This window comes from Pseudophryne corroboree, chromosome 6 (genome assembly GCF_028390025.1).
Source record: "Pseudophryne corroboree isolate aPseCor3 chromosome 6, aPseCor3.hap2, whole genome shotgun sequence".
In the NCBI taxonomy this organism is placed as follows: Eukaryota; Metazoa; Chordata; class Amphibia; order Anura; family Myobatrachidae; genus Pseudophryne; species Pseudophryne corroboree.
In genome coordinates this window covers 68,525,896-68,541,138 of record NC_086449.1, presented here as the reverse complement: position 1 = coordinate 68,541,138, position 15,243 = coordinate 68,525,896, and the positions used below count along the sequence as shown (strand labels likewise).

The 15,243-nt window shown below is 44.1% G+C and overlaps 1 protein-coding gene across 1 annotated transcript in view; it reads left to right on the top strand.

Moving 5' to 3' along the window:
- The window catches only part of LOC134936167 (gastrula zinc finger protein XlCGF17.1-like), a 69,804-nt gene extending 55,433 nt beyond the window's left edge, over positions 1-14,371 (top strand). Inside the window, exon 2 of the mRNA XM_063931097.1 lies at positions 12,191-14,371. Coding sequence (XP_063787167.1) covers positions 12,329-13,378 — 1,050 coding nt within the window. The 5' untranslated portion in view covers positions 12,191-12,328 and the 3' untranslated portion in view covers positions 13,379-14,371. The remainder of the gene's footprint in view (positions 1-12,190) is intronic.
- The last annotated feature ends 872 nt before the right edge of the window (positions 14,372-15,243 follow it).

Below are 15,243 nucleotides of genomic sequence, written 5' to 3'. Positions count from 1 at the left end.
AAAGCTTTTATTCTTGTGCCCTGTCTCCTGCGGAGCCGCTATTCCCCATGGTCCTTACGGAGTCCCAGCATCCACTACGGACTACGAGAAATAGATTTATCGGTAAGTAAAATCTTATTTTTTCCAAAATAAACTCGATAACAATAACTATATCCTGCAGGTAAGCAGAATAAAATTACAAGGTAACTTAGTGTAAGGAAAGCAAACAAGACCGTACCCCTTCAGTATCATGTATCCTGGCCGTTGGAGACAGTGGGTATAACACAAAAATAGAACATAAACCTAATAGCAATGTAGGCTGTAATTGCTAGTAGGAATGAAAGTCGAAAACAACCCCGTACTGGGTGTAACGTATACTGAGCTGAAGAGCAACAGTAAAAGAACACAGTGTCTCAGATTGCCTGCTTATAGTCCATATTTAAAATCTAGATGGACTACCAGAGGAGGGGCAAACCGTGGCCGCAGAAAGCTGGAGTATATGGAGCAAGTCTTTCCCTTCCTTAGGGTCTCTCACCGACACTGGGCGTCTGTTCACATAGACTAATAAGCGGAATCCCCACTTGTACTTGTATCCATTGTCACAAAATTGTCGTGGTGTCTCGCATTTCCCAGCGCTTAATGATGGTGGAAAGAGCTAAAACCTGGAAGATCTGTATGTGAGATCCCTCGAACCATACAGTATGCGCAGCATCACTCTGCTAGAGGCGGACACCTGTTCTTTGGTCTTGAAGAGGAATTTCATTACCACATCTCTGGGGGGGTTCAGCATCTCTGTGTTTCAGTTGTAGGGCTTTGTGAGTCCATTCAATGTAACATAGTTGATCTTTGAGTGCAAGGACAAGCATCTGAAATAAACAAAGTAGGTACGGTTCCAAGTCCTGGGGAACAACCGACTCCCGGGCATTCTGAATGCGAAGATTACATCTCATTTCCCTATTTTCAAGATCTTCGGTTTTATCACAGAGAAATTCTAAATGATAGAGTTAAGAAATGTGCTGAGAGGTTTCCAGCAGGCCCTTAGAGTTGGATTCCACTGCAGCTGTGCGGCTGGACAGAGAGGCCAAGTCACTGCGTAAGTCGGCAAACAATTGCTGGAAATTTGAGGTGAGGGTTTTATTCAAATCCACCATCATGGCTTGAATGTTTTTAGTCGCAAAAGAATCGCCAATAAGAGTTTGACCGGACGGTTCCGTACGAAAGTCCTCACCACCTCGCGTCCCGTCCAGTCACAGAATGGATATTTAGGTTACAGAACCTGGCCAATTAGGGGATTCCCGCTTACCATCAGTAACCGCCTATTACTGACTCCACCCACTGCACAATGGGTGGGTACTATGCTGGCACCACCATACTCCTCCCTGCCTGGAACTACGGTTCTGCTCTGTATGCGTCGACACATTGTTTTACCACTCCTGTGTGGTGTTGACGAATCCAAAGTAGTTGCTTGCTCAAGCACGGCACGGTAGCAGACGGAGATTAGAAACGCTGGGTGTACCCAAAACAGCCGGAAAATTGAGCTATTTTTGGCAAAACTCTGCAGGTCACAAGATGAAGCGGTCGTCTTGAGGCAAATTATATTTCTCATACGTCCTAGAGGATGCTGGGGTCCACTTCATGACCATGGGGTATAGACTGTTCCGCAGGAGCCATAGGCACTCTTAAGACTTTTCAATAGGTGTGAACTGCCTCCTCCCTCTATGCCCCTCCTCCAGACCTTAGTTTTAGAAATGTGCCCAGGCAGACTGGATGCATTCTGAGAAGCTCTACTTAGTTTCTCTGAAAAGACTTATGTTACGTTTTTTATTTTCAGGGAGAACTGCTGGCAACAGACTCCCTGCTTCGTGGGACTGAGGGGGCAGAAGTAGGAACCAACTTCCTGAAGAGTTTCACGGCTCTGCTTCTGGCTGACAGGACACCATTAGCTCCTGAAGGGTACTGAACGCTAGCTGTGCCTAGATGCTCACTCCCACAGCACGCCGTCACCCCCTCACAGAGCCAGAAGTCAGAAGACAGGTGAGTATGAGAAGATAGATCTTCTAGCAACTAAAGTGACGGCTGAGGTACGGCGCGGCTGGTGGGAGTGCAGCGCGCCATTGCTGCCCACACACACACAGCACTGCAGGGTGCAGAGGGGGGGGGGGGGGGGACGCCCTGGGCAGCAATTATACCTAAAACTGGTGAAAAGGGGGCATAACATGCCGCTGGCACAGCCCTACCCCCGCCAGTATAAATATAAACATACATTGCTGAGTGAAAACGCGCCATTGCGGGGGCGGAGCTTCTTCCTCAGGCAGCCAGCACACTGCTCAGTGCCATTTTCTCTCTCTCTCCTCAGGCTGCAGAAACGACGCTGGTCCTCTCCACTTCTGACTACAAGTACAGGGTGAAATTAAAGGGGGGGCACAAAGTGTTTGTGGTGCATTAAAAGTGTGAATTACTGTAAAAGCGCGGTTTGTCTGTGGGCATTCTGTGTTCACAGACATTACATACTGGTGCTGGGGTTGTGAACTGGCTGCTCCTATACTGTGTCCCTCTGACAGATTTTACTATGGGTCTGTCCCCTTATAAGTCCCAGTGTGTCTGTGAGTGTGTGTAGTACACGTGTGTAAGACATGTCTGAGGCAGGGAGTTCCTCCCCGGAGGAAGGCATTTTAGGGACACAGAGTTGTAAATGTGGTGGCGCTGCCGGCACACCAAGAGCCTGCATGGGTGAAAGAAGTACATGACAGTATGCATCTTATTAACAGGAGGTTAGATAAGTCTGAATCTGGAGAAAATCTGTGGAAGATGGGATTTTTCTGGACTCAGTTCTTCCATCTGCAGGCGGCCCCTCTGGGTCACATAAGAGACCATTTGCGAATATTGTGAATACTGATACCGACACGGACTCTGATTCTTGTGTCGACGATAGTGACTCCAGAGAAATAGATCATAAATTGGCAAAAAAATATACAATATATGATTGTGGCTATAAGGGACGTGTTGGATGTTACAGAAGCCACGCCTGTACCTCAGGAGAAGGCTTATTTATGTAAGGAAAATAAATACAAAGTCACGTTCCCTCCTTCCCACGAGCTAAATACTCTCTTTGAAGGGATGTGGGTGAATCCTGAGAAGAAATTTCGTATTCCTAAGAGGATTCAGATAGCTTACCCTTTCCCAGCAGAGGACAGGAAAAAATGTGAATCACACCCTGTTAGACAGTGCACTTTCCAGGTTGACAAAGAAGGTAATTCTCCCTGCACCTGGCACGGCTTCACTAAAAGAGCCGGCTGACCGTAAGATGGAAACTACATTGAAATCCATTTATGTTGCCAATGGTACACTGCTCAGACCCACTATTGCCTGCGCGTGGGTGAGTCGCGCTATTGAAAAATGGTCTGGCAGTGTGTCATCAGAAATTGACACGATTGATTAAAGATGAGATTCCTTAAGTTAGGGTATATCAAAGACGCTGCCACCTACATGCTAGAAGCAATGAAAGATATTGGACTCTTGAGTTCACAAGCCGCTACCATGGCAGTATCGGCTAGGCGGGCATTGTGGATTCGCCAGTGGAACGCGGATGCAGATTCCAAAAGAAACATGAGGCTCTCCCATATAAAGGTGAGGCCTTATTTGGCGATGGTCTGGATGTGTTAGTCTCGGCGGCTACCGCAGGTAAGTCGACGTTTTGACACCTGCACCGGCAAAAAAGACCTATCACACACACATGCAGTCCTTTCGGCCCAATACAAAAAAAATGAAAGGTTCCCCCTTCTTTGCAGGAAGGGGAAAGAAGCCCACAGCGGCTCCAGGTTCAAAGGAGCAGAAGTCTACCCCTACTTCTGGCAAAACTTCAGCATGACGTTGGGGCTCCCTTGCGGGAGGCCGCTCGGGTGAGGACACGTCTGAAACTGTTCAGCCAAAGTTGGATCCCTGGGTATTGAAAATAGTAGCACAGGGTTACAAGCTGGAGTTTCAAGATGTTGCCCCATGCCGATTTTTCAAATCAACCTTGCCAGCTTCTCTTCAAGAAAGAGAAACAGTAACAGCGGTAATCCAAAAATTATGTCAGGATCAGGTCATAGTCCTGGTACCTTTGCCACAACAAGGGGAGAGAGTTTATTCAAGCCTCTTCGTAGTTCCGAAGCCAGACGGCTCGGTCAGACCGATCCTAAACCTAAAAAATTTGAATCTCTGCTTGAAACGGTTCAAGTTCAAGATGGAATCACTCCGGGCACGGATTTCCAGTCGGGAGGAGGGGGACTACATGGTGTCGGTAGACATCAAGGATGCTTACCTGCATGTTCCCATTTATCCCACTCACTAGGCCTATCTGAGATTTGCGGTTCAGGATTGCCATTACCAGTTCCAGACGGAGATGATGGTCATCCTTCGTAAAAAAGGAGTCAATATAATTCCTTATCTGGACGATCTCCGGACAAAGGCGAGATCCAGGGAACAGTTGTTTCAAAACATCACACTCTCTCCCTGTCTATACTCCCAACAACACGGTTGGATCATAAATTATCCAAAGTCACAATTGGAATCGACAACAAGATTGTCTTTTCTCGGGATGATTCTGGACACGGAAGTTCAGAGAGTATTTCTTCCGGTGGAAAAGGCTCTGTAAATCCAGAAAATGGTAAAACAGATATTGAAACCATCCAGTGTGTCGATCCATCAGTGCATTCGGTTGTTGGGGAAGAGGGTGGCGGCCTACGAGGCCATACAGTTTGGCAGGTTCCATGCCAGAGTATCCCTATAGGACCTGTTGAACAAGTGGTCGGGATCCCACCTTCACATGGACCGGAAGATAGTCCTGTCAACAAGAGCCAGGAATTCTCTCCTGTGGTGACTACACAGTCCGAATCTACTAGAGCAGGGCTCGCCAAACCGGTCCTCGAGATCTACCAACAGTTCACATTTTCCAGATCACCTAGCTGGTGCACAGGTGTAGTCATTACTAATTAAGATGTGCTGCATTCATTCCTAACTGACAATTCTACAGATCTCCAGGAGGCCTGGAAAACATGCACTGTTGGTAGATCTCGAGGACCGGTTTGGCCAGCCCTGTACTAGAGGGATGCAGGTTTGGGATTCAGGACTGGGTCCTGGTAACCACGGATGCAAATCTCCGAGGCTGGGGAGCTGTCACTCAGGGGGAAAACTTCCAAGGAAAATGGTCAAGTCAGGTAGCCTGCCTTCACATAAACGTGCTGGAATTGAGAGCCATTTACTACGGCCTTCAACAAGCGGTACATCTTCTTCAAGATCATCTAGTGCAGATCCTGTCGGATAATATAACAGCAGCCAAGTACATAAACAGGCAGGGCGGAACGAAAAGCAGAGCGGCAATTGCGGAGGTGACGAAGATCCTCCTCTGGGCTGAAAGACAGGCAAGAGCTCTGTCAGCAATTTTCATTCCGGGAGTGGACAACTGGGAAGCAGACTTCCTCAGCAGACACGATCTCCATCCAGGAGAGTGGGGCCTCCACCAAGAAGTCTTCGCAGAGGTGATAAGTCTTTGGGGAGTTCCTCAAGTAGACATGATGGCATCTCGTCGCAACAAGAAGCTTCAGAAATATTGTTCCAGGTCGAGAGACCCTCAAGCAATAGCAGTGGATGCGCTAGTGACCCAGTGGGTATTCCGGTCAGTGTATGTCTTCCCTCCACTTCCGCTGATACCAAAAGTTCTCAGGATCCTAAGAAGAACAAGGGTTCAAGCAATCTTTATTGCCCCAGACTGGCCAATGAGGGTTTGGTTCCCAGATCTTCAGGAGTTGCTCATAGAAGATCCTCGGCCTCTTCCTCTTCGCGAGGACCTGCTGCAGCAGGGGCCGTTCATGTCTCAGGACTTACCGCGGCTACGTTTGATGGCATGGCTGTTGAGCGCCGGATCCTAGGCCGTAAGGGTATTCCGAAAGAAGTCATTCCCACACCTATTCAGGCCAGGAAAGGAGTAACGTTGAAACCACCGTATTTGGAGAAAATGTGTCTTGGTGTGAATCCAAGAAGGCTCCTACGGAAGAGTTTCACTTGGGACGTTTTCTCCATTTTCTGCAGGCTGGTGTGGAGGCGGGCCTCTGATTGGGGTTAGTTAAGTTCCAGATTTCGGCCTTGTCAGTGTTCTTCCAAAAACAATTGGCCTCTCTTCCAGAGGTTCAGACCTTCGTGAAAGGGGTTCTGCACATCCAGCCTCCATTTGTGCCTCCAGTGGCACCATGGGACCTTAATGTGATGCAGTTCCTTCAATCGGATTGGTTTGAGCCTCTGAGAGATAGCGTTGAAGTTTCTCACTTGGAAAGTGGTGGTGCTTTTGGCATCCGTACGGCGGGTGTCTGAATTGGGGGCCTTGTCTCACAAGAGCCCTTACCTGATCTTCCATAAAGATAGGGCAGAGTTGAGGACTCATCAACATTTTCTTCCGAAGGTGGTTTCATCTTTCCACATAAACCAACCTATTGTGGTGCCAGTAGTTACTGACACGTTCACTGCATCAAAGTCTCTAGATGTGGTTTAAGTATTGAAAAATGTCGCTACAACGGCACAAATTCGGAAAACAGAATCTTTGTCCTGTATGCTCCCAACAAGATTGGCTGTCCTGCTTCCATGGATGAGGTACGTTTCAGCAAGCTCATACCACGGCTGAATTGCCGTTACCGATGTCGGTGAAGGCCCATTCCACTAGGAAGGTGGGCTCATCCTGGGCGGCTGCCCGGGGGGTCTCGGCATTACAACTTTGCCGAGCAGCTACTTGGTCAGGGTCAAACACATTTGCAAAAGTCTACAAGTTTGAGACCTTGACCGATGAAGACCTCAAGTTCGGTCAATCGGTGCTGCAGGGTCATCCGTACTTTACCTGCAGTTGTAATTATACACAAGTTGTGTTATGTTAGTTTCAGCTTGTTGCTGCAATTGGTTAATGCCTGTTGGCATGTGTTATGTTGATTGCCATGTGTGCGGCATGGTTGAGGTGTGAGCTGGTATGTATCTCACCACTAGTATTAAAGTAAAGCCTTTCCTTGAATTGTCCGTCTCCCTGGGCACAGTTCCTATCATTGAGGTCTGGAGGAGGGGCAAAGAGGGAGGAGACAGTTCACACCCATTGAAAAGTCTTAAGAGTGCTCATGGCTCCTGCGGAACTGTCTATAGCCCATGGTCATGAAGTGGACACCAGCATCCTTTACGGACTATGAGAAAAGGATTTACCGGTAGGAATTAAAATCCTGTTTTATTTGCAATGGTTATAAAAAGAACTCTTCCCTATTGCTAGAGGAAACGGCATATAGCAAGATGTTCACAGCAGAATGAAAATGGTATAATGCACTGAGGCTCACAGACCTTTTTATACAGTAAAAGCACACTGCATCTCCCCCTGAGTCCTTTCCATCCAATCAGGATATCTTACAAAATATAAATAAATTACATTTTAAAAGGATATCAGTGCTTGAAGCAATTTCATTCTTCCTGTCACACAAAGTTTGGTGTCATTTAAACTCCATCCTTTACCACATGGTAGTTTTCACTTCGCCCTTGATACATTTATCACATAGCTTCAAAATATGGTTTGTATTTTATTTCTCAAACAAATGTTCCTGATCCCTTTCCTGCGTATACCATTCAGGATTTGTATATCAATCAAAAATAAATACAGGTTACAAACCCATACCAATCCTTACCATTTTACATATGGAATAAGGAAACCCCTCCTTTATTAACGCCTTTGTCTAAAGAACTCACACTCATAGCACATTATCTGCTGTTTACTGTCCAACATCAAAAGGTTTTGTTATTCACCAGATCTGCTGGGAGATAATGAATTAATTTATGTATTTATTGGCAGTTATTTATATAGCGCACACACATTCCGCAGCACTTTACAGAGAATATTTGGTCATTCACATCAGTCTCTGCCCCAGTAGAGCTTACAATCTATATTCCCTATTACATGTACACACAGACACATTCACACTACGGTAACTTTTGTTGGGAATCCATTAACCTACCAGTATATTTTTGGATTGCGGGAGGAAACCCACGCAAGTTCGGGGAGAATATACAAACCGCACAGTTAGGGCCATGGTGGGAATTGAACCCATGACCTCAGTGCTGTGAGGTAGTAATGCTAACCATTACACCATCCATACTGCCCCATGAGATGACAATTAGCATCCCATTTCCTAGTCACAGAAGATAGGGGATCCTTATTCAGATTATATATATATATATATATATATATATATATATATTATATTAAGGTGTCCTGATGACATAAAGCGCCGCTTGTTTCACCTGTTACCAGTCTCCTGAGTGCCGCCATACTTTTCCTTCAACATACACACGGACCGTAGTGTTTGATGGGAGGGCACCAGAGCACCTTTACATTAAGCTGTCCATTTGGGAGTGCCGGACGAATCACGTATATATATATATATATATATATATGCATTGTTTCCCTTCTAAACTACATGTGAGCACATCGTAAATATAAATACATTTAAACATGCAATCCTACAACTGCACAGAGCACTACATATGAAATGTTAGACTATATCATTTAAAAATTGGGTCCAAGTGCCCATTGACCTTTACAATGTCGCCAGGCACTGAGGGTTAATCCCTTTAGTGCCACCATTAACCATGTGACTGACTGGTTCTCCGGGCCACAGAGAGTCTGCCGGACAGGCGGGCGGCGAGTCAGAGGGGTGATATGACGTCGTCCTGGAAAGGTGTTGCTTAATTCCCTGTCGGAATTCTTTTGTTTTACCCTTTATTGTTTTTGGACATAGTGAGTCGTGATCAAGAAAGTCATAGTAAATAAGGGGCAATATCAGAGCATAACTAACTGGGGTGTACCCCACATGTTGAAAAACCCTTCCGTTGACAGGAGCTTTAGGCGATATGAGAAAAGTAGTAGGATAGGAAGCATGCACTGCGACTTATGCCGGGAAACAGCCTTAATGTGCAATCTTCTGCCCACTAATGCCCCTTACTTATGGGTGAGCCAACTGTATGCTAGCGTGCGGAAAGGTGCAGACAGTCGCAATAAGTAATCCTGGATTGCAAACACAAAGGCCGGCAGTGGTTAGTGTCACAGGGGTCCTGGGGTGAATTGCCGTGTGGTGACTGATAACAGGTATTAGTACACAGCAGGCATACATGGCAAAAAACAGGAATGTGTGCAGGGGGATGTGAGCTCACAGCTGCTCACACAGTAGGACCATGCAGGCTTACCAGGTATCAAGGTTGGAGAGTACTGGAAATGTCGGATATAGCCCCCTGTCTGCCGTATGCAGGAAGTCTGGATGCTGCAGCATGTTATCTGGGACAACCAGCGCTCTGAGGTCTCTGTTCACTGGCCGCCAGGAGCTCCTGTCGCTTGAGCCACCACCCGCAGCCATCCAGAGCAGGGAGAGGCACGGCTGCATCCACCCGAAGCTCCGGCGCTGCACACGATGGCTCCTCAGATCTGCTGTGGCCTGGCGACACACAGGGCACACCAGGCGCTCCCTGCACCAGGTGGAGAAGAGAGGGACCCGTACCTAGTAAGTTTATAGGAACCGTGACAGCAGGGCTCCCACAGCGGGTGTGATGGAGGACCTTAGTCTGCGGCTTCCAGCAGGAGGTGGGCCGCAACCTGCATTGGCACCTAGATTGCCCCCCCCCCCCCCCGGCTCCGCAACCAGACCTTCGGGGGTGACTTTGTGTAGGGTAGCACCTCAAATGACCCTGGGGATTGGTGCAACAGATAAGGGGTTATATAAAGCTAGCAGCAGGGCGCTCACTGATCCCACGTCCATACTCTTTGCTAACCAGGCCATGCCCTTCCCCCTCTTTCTTTTTATCTCTTGCTCCTCTCTTCCACCTTTTCTCTCTCTTCTCTATACTGCACATCTGACTGGAAATGGGGTCCCAAAAATTTGTAGACATAGAGTAATAAAAAATAATGCTCAGTTACTATGTCGTATTAAAACATTGCTCGCTAATTATACTCACAAGTTCACTCCCGTGGGCAGCAAACAAAGGAGTATTAATTCCAAACCAATGTGGCTTAACAAAAAGATTAAGGCGCTAATGGCCAGCAAGTGGAGTGCATTCAAAAAGTGTAAATCGGACGGCAAGGCGGAGTCATTCCAGTACTATAAGGATTGTAACAAAATATGCAAAAAAGGAATCTAGAGTGTCTAAAATAGAAACTGAATAGCTAATAGCAATGGAAAGTTAATCAAACCCCAAAAAGTTTTTTAAATACATTAACAGCAAAAGATTAAAGAAAGAGAGTATAGGTCCTCTAAAAGGCAATATGGGTGTCCTAATCAAAGATAACAGGGGCATAGGCCAAAAATTAAAGGGGTTTTTCTCATCGGTATTCACAAGAGAGGATCAGATGGCGGGATTGGTGCATAACCTCAACAATGATAATGTCCCACTGCTTAATGCTTATTTAAGTGAGGAAATAGTCTGTGTCCGATTAAAAAAAAAAAAAAATCACCCAAGGGTTCTCATGGAGCTACACTCCGAATTGTCAAGACCCCTATATTTTATTTTCAATGACTCGCTTACATCAGGCATGGTCCCCAAAGACAGGCGTATAGCGGAAGTAGTGCCGATATTTAAAAAGGGAAATAAATCTGAACTGGGCAATTTATAGACCAGTAAGTCTTGCATCCATAATGGGGAAATTACTGGAGGGTATTCTAAGGAATAGTATACAGGAGTTCCTTGAAACCAATAAGGTTATTAATAGGAAACAACACGGATTTGTGAAGAATAGATCATGCCAAACTAACTTAATAGGCTTTTGTGAAACAGTTAGTGCAAACCTAGATCACGGTAAAAAGGTTGATGTAATCTTTTAGACTTTGCTGAAGCTTTCGATAGAGTCCCTCACAAAGGACTTATCTACAAATTACGAGAAATCGGGCTTGGGAACAAAATACGCACTTGGGTCAGCAATTGGTTGGACAAAAGGAAGCAGCGTGTGGTGGTAAAAGGAACATTTTCAAATTGGACTAAGGTACTAAGTGCTGTGCCACAAGGGTCTTTACTTGGACCACTATTGTTCAACATCTTTATAAATGATCTAGCAGTAGGTCTGTAGAGTACAGTGTCAATTTTTGCTTACGACACCCAATTGTGTAAGGTTATAAATTCGGAGGTGGATGCTAAGTCTCTTCAGAATTACTTATTTAAACTGGAAGCTTGAGTAGCAAAATGGAGAATGAGGTTCAATATAGACAAATGTAAGGTCATGCACTTTGGTAGCAAGAACAGAAACACTACATAGTAAATGGGGAAAAACTAGGGCATTCTGCACTGTAAAAAGATTTAGGTGTCCGCATAGATAACAAACTTAACAGTAGTGTCCAAAGTAGGTATGCAGCAAAAAAGTCAAACAAGGTATTTAGCATGCATAAAGCGGGGAATCGATGCTCCCATTATATAAAGTGAGGCCACATCTTGATTACTGTGCACAATTTTGGTACCATACTACAAAAAAAAAAGATATCCTGGAACTAGAAAAGCTTCAGAGACAAGCAACCAAATTAATTAAAGGGATGGAGACTCTAGAATATGAGGAAAGGCTTGCTAGGCTAGGCATGTTCACATTGTAAAGGTGGAGATTAAGATGGGACATGATTAACATTTACATATATATAAGGGGTCAATACACATAGCTAGCAGGGGATTTTGTTTTTGGCAAGATCATCACAAAGGACGCGTGGTCACCTGCTTAGGTTAAGAGATTTCGCACACAGACGGAAAGGTTTCTTCACAGTAAGGACAATACATATTTGGAATTCCTTGCCTGAGAGAGTAGTAATGGCGGGTTCGGCCATTGCTTTTAAGAATGGGCTAGATATTTTCCTAATGGATAAGGGTATACAGGGTTATGGTGGGTAAATCCTGCACTATAGTACTAATAAAAAATATAAACCGGCTACACATCCACCCCAGTTACAATTAGTCTAAAATAAAAATGAACAAAAAAATAAATAGTACAGTGTAGGAGAACACCAACAAGTTGAACTTGATAAAAAAAAAATCCTTTTTTTGACCTCAGCAATTATGTTACTATTAGCTATGGTATATAAATAAACATCAAGTTACTTATACAATATAACATTTCTACCAAAAAAAAAATTAGGTTTGTGCCAGTAAGCTTCAGGCTTTTAAGTGTTAACATACTTTATTTTTTTTGCAGGTGAATTGTGAAAGGGACATTGTTCTTTGATCAAGCCAACTATATACAATTTCTCCTTAAGCCATTGGAGGGTTCACAAAAGCTTTATTTGGAGGATAGGAGAAACCTTTCATAACAAAGTTATTACTCATTGAAGAAATGAAACGCAAAAGAGAGAAAACACTTCAGTGCTCGGAGTGTGACTTACGCTTTGCAGCTAAAACACATCTTCTCATACATCAGAGGATTCACACAGGAGAGAAACCATATCTGTGCTCTGTGTGTGACATACGCTTTACACGTAAATCACAGCTTGACATACATCAGTGGAGTCACACAGGAGAGAAACCATTTAAATGTTCTGAGTGTAGCAAGTGTTTTTCCCGGAAATGTAGTCTTGTTATGCATCAGATGATTCACACAGGAGAGAAACCATTTAAATGCTCTGAATGCAGCAAGTGTTACAACAGAAAGGAAGAACTTGTTATACATCAGATGATTCACACGGGAGAGACACCATTTAAATGCTCAGAATGCAGCAAGTGTTATACCAGAAAGCGACAACTTGTTATACATCAGTGGAGTCACACAGGAGAGAAAGCATTTACATGCTCTGAATGCGGCAAATGTTTTTCCCATAAGTCACATCTTGATAGTCATCAAAGAAGTCACACAGGAGAGAAACCATTTAAATGCTCTGAATGTAGCAAATGCTTTTCTGAGAAGCAACAACTTGCTGTACATCAGAGGAGTCACACAGGAGAAAAATCATTTACATGCTCTGAATGCAGTAAGTGTTTTTCCCAGAAGTACCAGCGTGATAGACACCAGATGATTCACACAGGAGAGAAACCATTTACATGCTCTGAATGCAGCAAGCGTTTTATCAGTAAGCAACAACTTATTAGCCATCGGAGAAGTCACACAAGAGAGAAACCATTTACATGTTCTGAATGTGGGAAGTGTTTTTCGGAGAAGTCAAATCTTGTTCGACATCAGAGGAGTCACACAGGAGAGAAGCCATTTAAATGTTCTGAGTGCAGCAAGTGTTATACCCTTAAAGAGAATCTAGTTAGACATCAGAAGAGTCACACAGGAGATAAACGATTAACATGTTCTGAGTGCAGCAAATGTTTTACCAAGAAGAAAGCGCTTATTACTCACATGAGGAGTCACTCTAAGGGTTTGAATATGGCAAGTGTTTCATAAGTAAACTTGTATCATGACAATTGGTGTGATTCTGAGATGGGAGCATAGAATGAGAAAGCAGGTAACTTTGCACCTGGACAAACCATGTTGCGATACAAGGGGTGCAAATACATTTATTTACTTTTTTTTTTTGTTTTGCTGTTCTCTATGCTCTGAATTACCCCCAATATGCGCTAGAGAAAGACCATTTTTATTTTCTTACAGTGACACTTTTTTTTATAGAAGCTCATGCAAGTGCTGGTAATAGTAGAGGAAAGCGCTTTCTGTCCAGTAGAGTGTTCCAGCAGCTCCTCTCAGTACTGGGATTCTCGGACTGGCAGAGCTATGATTACTGGATATTTCTATAGGAACTCTGTATGCTTCTCTGTTTCACCCTATGGGTTATATTTACTAAGCTGCCAATTCTCAGTGATTAACCCCTGCTGGATATTAAAGGGCCGTAGTAATACACACAAAATCAGACTTGCTTTGCTTGTATTTCTATTGGTCTTTTAAATCCAGCACTCAAGGTATTTAGAATTGGTGGCTTTGAAAAAAAGAATATCTATACCTCTACAAGTCTCTTATAAATGTACCTGCTTATTTATTCCCTAATAAATGTATTCTGTTAGGAATACTATGTACTATTTAGTAAAATGGTGCAAGTAAACTCTTTTTTGCCTATATACTTTAGCAGCCAATTAAATTATAACATTTAATATGCTGGCAGTAGACCGCTAATAGCTCATATCAGGTTGCTACGCGTTACAGCACCTAGTTTATTTTAACTTCATGTTATTAAAGAAGTCCCAAGGAGGGCACATTGTTTGGCAAGATTACTAATATAGTCTCATCATAATTAAAATTTACTAGCACAGTAAAAGTATTCATAGTCTGTAATTGTTTCTAAAGTTTAGAAGATAGAACCAGGGGAGATAATTAGCGAGTCGGGTAGTTGGGAAAGATCACTTATTTTCATAAGGCAAATTTATTTTCGTTGTCTTTTTTTTTTTTTTAAATAAGTCTTTTTATTGATTCTGACAATTCTAAGAATTTGTGTACAATGTTATATTTGATAAAACGATAACTTAAGAAATAAAATTCACAAAAAAAAATCCAAAAGACATAAATTGTGCAGGAACGCAGTGCAGACTAGGAGACCCCCAATAAGGCTATAGGAGTGTCATGCACTTTTAGGGGTCCCTAAGGACTGAGTTAGGGAAACACTGCTTTAAAGAGCGAGAAAGGAGGTATTCCTGTCTTAATCCATAACTGCAGTATGGTCTTTCTGGCTGCTGCATGCAGAACAAGTAGGAGTTTTTGACTCCCAGGCAACACCTGCTGGATCTGAGGCAAGATCCCCGAAAATCACCCGATGCTCTAGACCAGGGCTGGCCGAACCGGTCCTCGAGATCTACCAACAGTTCATGTTTTCCAGGCCTCCTTGAGATCTGTAGAATTGTCAGTTAGTAATGAATGCAGCACATCTCAATTAGTAATGACTACACCTGTGCACCAGCTAGGTGGTCTGGAAATTGTGAACTGTTTGTAGATCTCGAGGACTGGTTTGGCCAGCCCTGCTCTAGAGCAATCCTGTGAATCCGAAGTAAAAAGGCTCTAACTAGAGGACAAGACCATAAACAGTGGTACAGGCCTGCATTATCCTCCCCTCAGCGAAGACATCTGTGGGAAGAAAAACCCATTAAAAAATCCAGGATTTGGGCTAACGTATGTCCTATAATAAACATTTAAAAATAGCTCTGTATAAGAGCTTGTGGGGAGGTTACAGGAGCCAGCAAAGACTCTGAGCGACTTGTCAGTTGTTACTGAGACAGTTACATCACAAAGATAGAGAACTGTCCATAAGGGTTCATTACGATATGCCG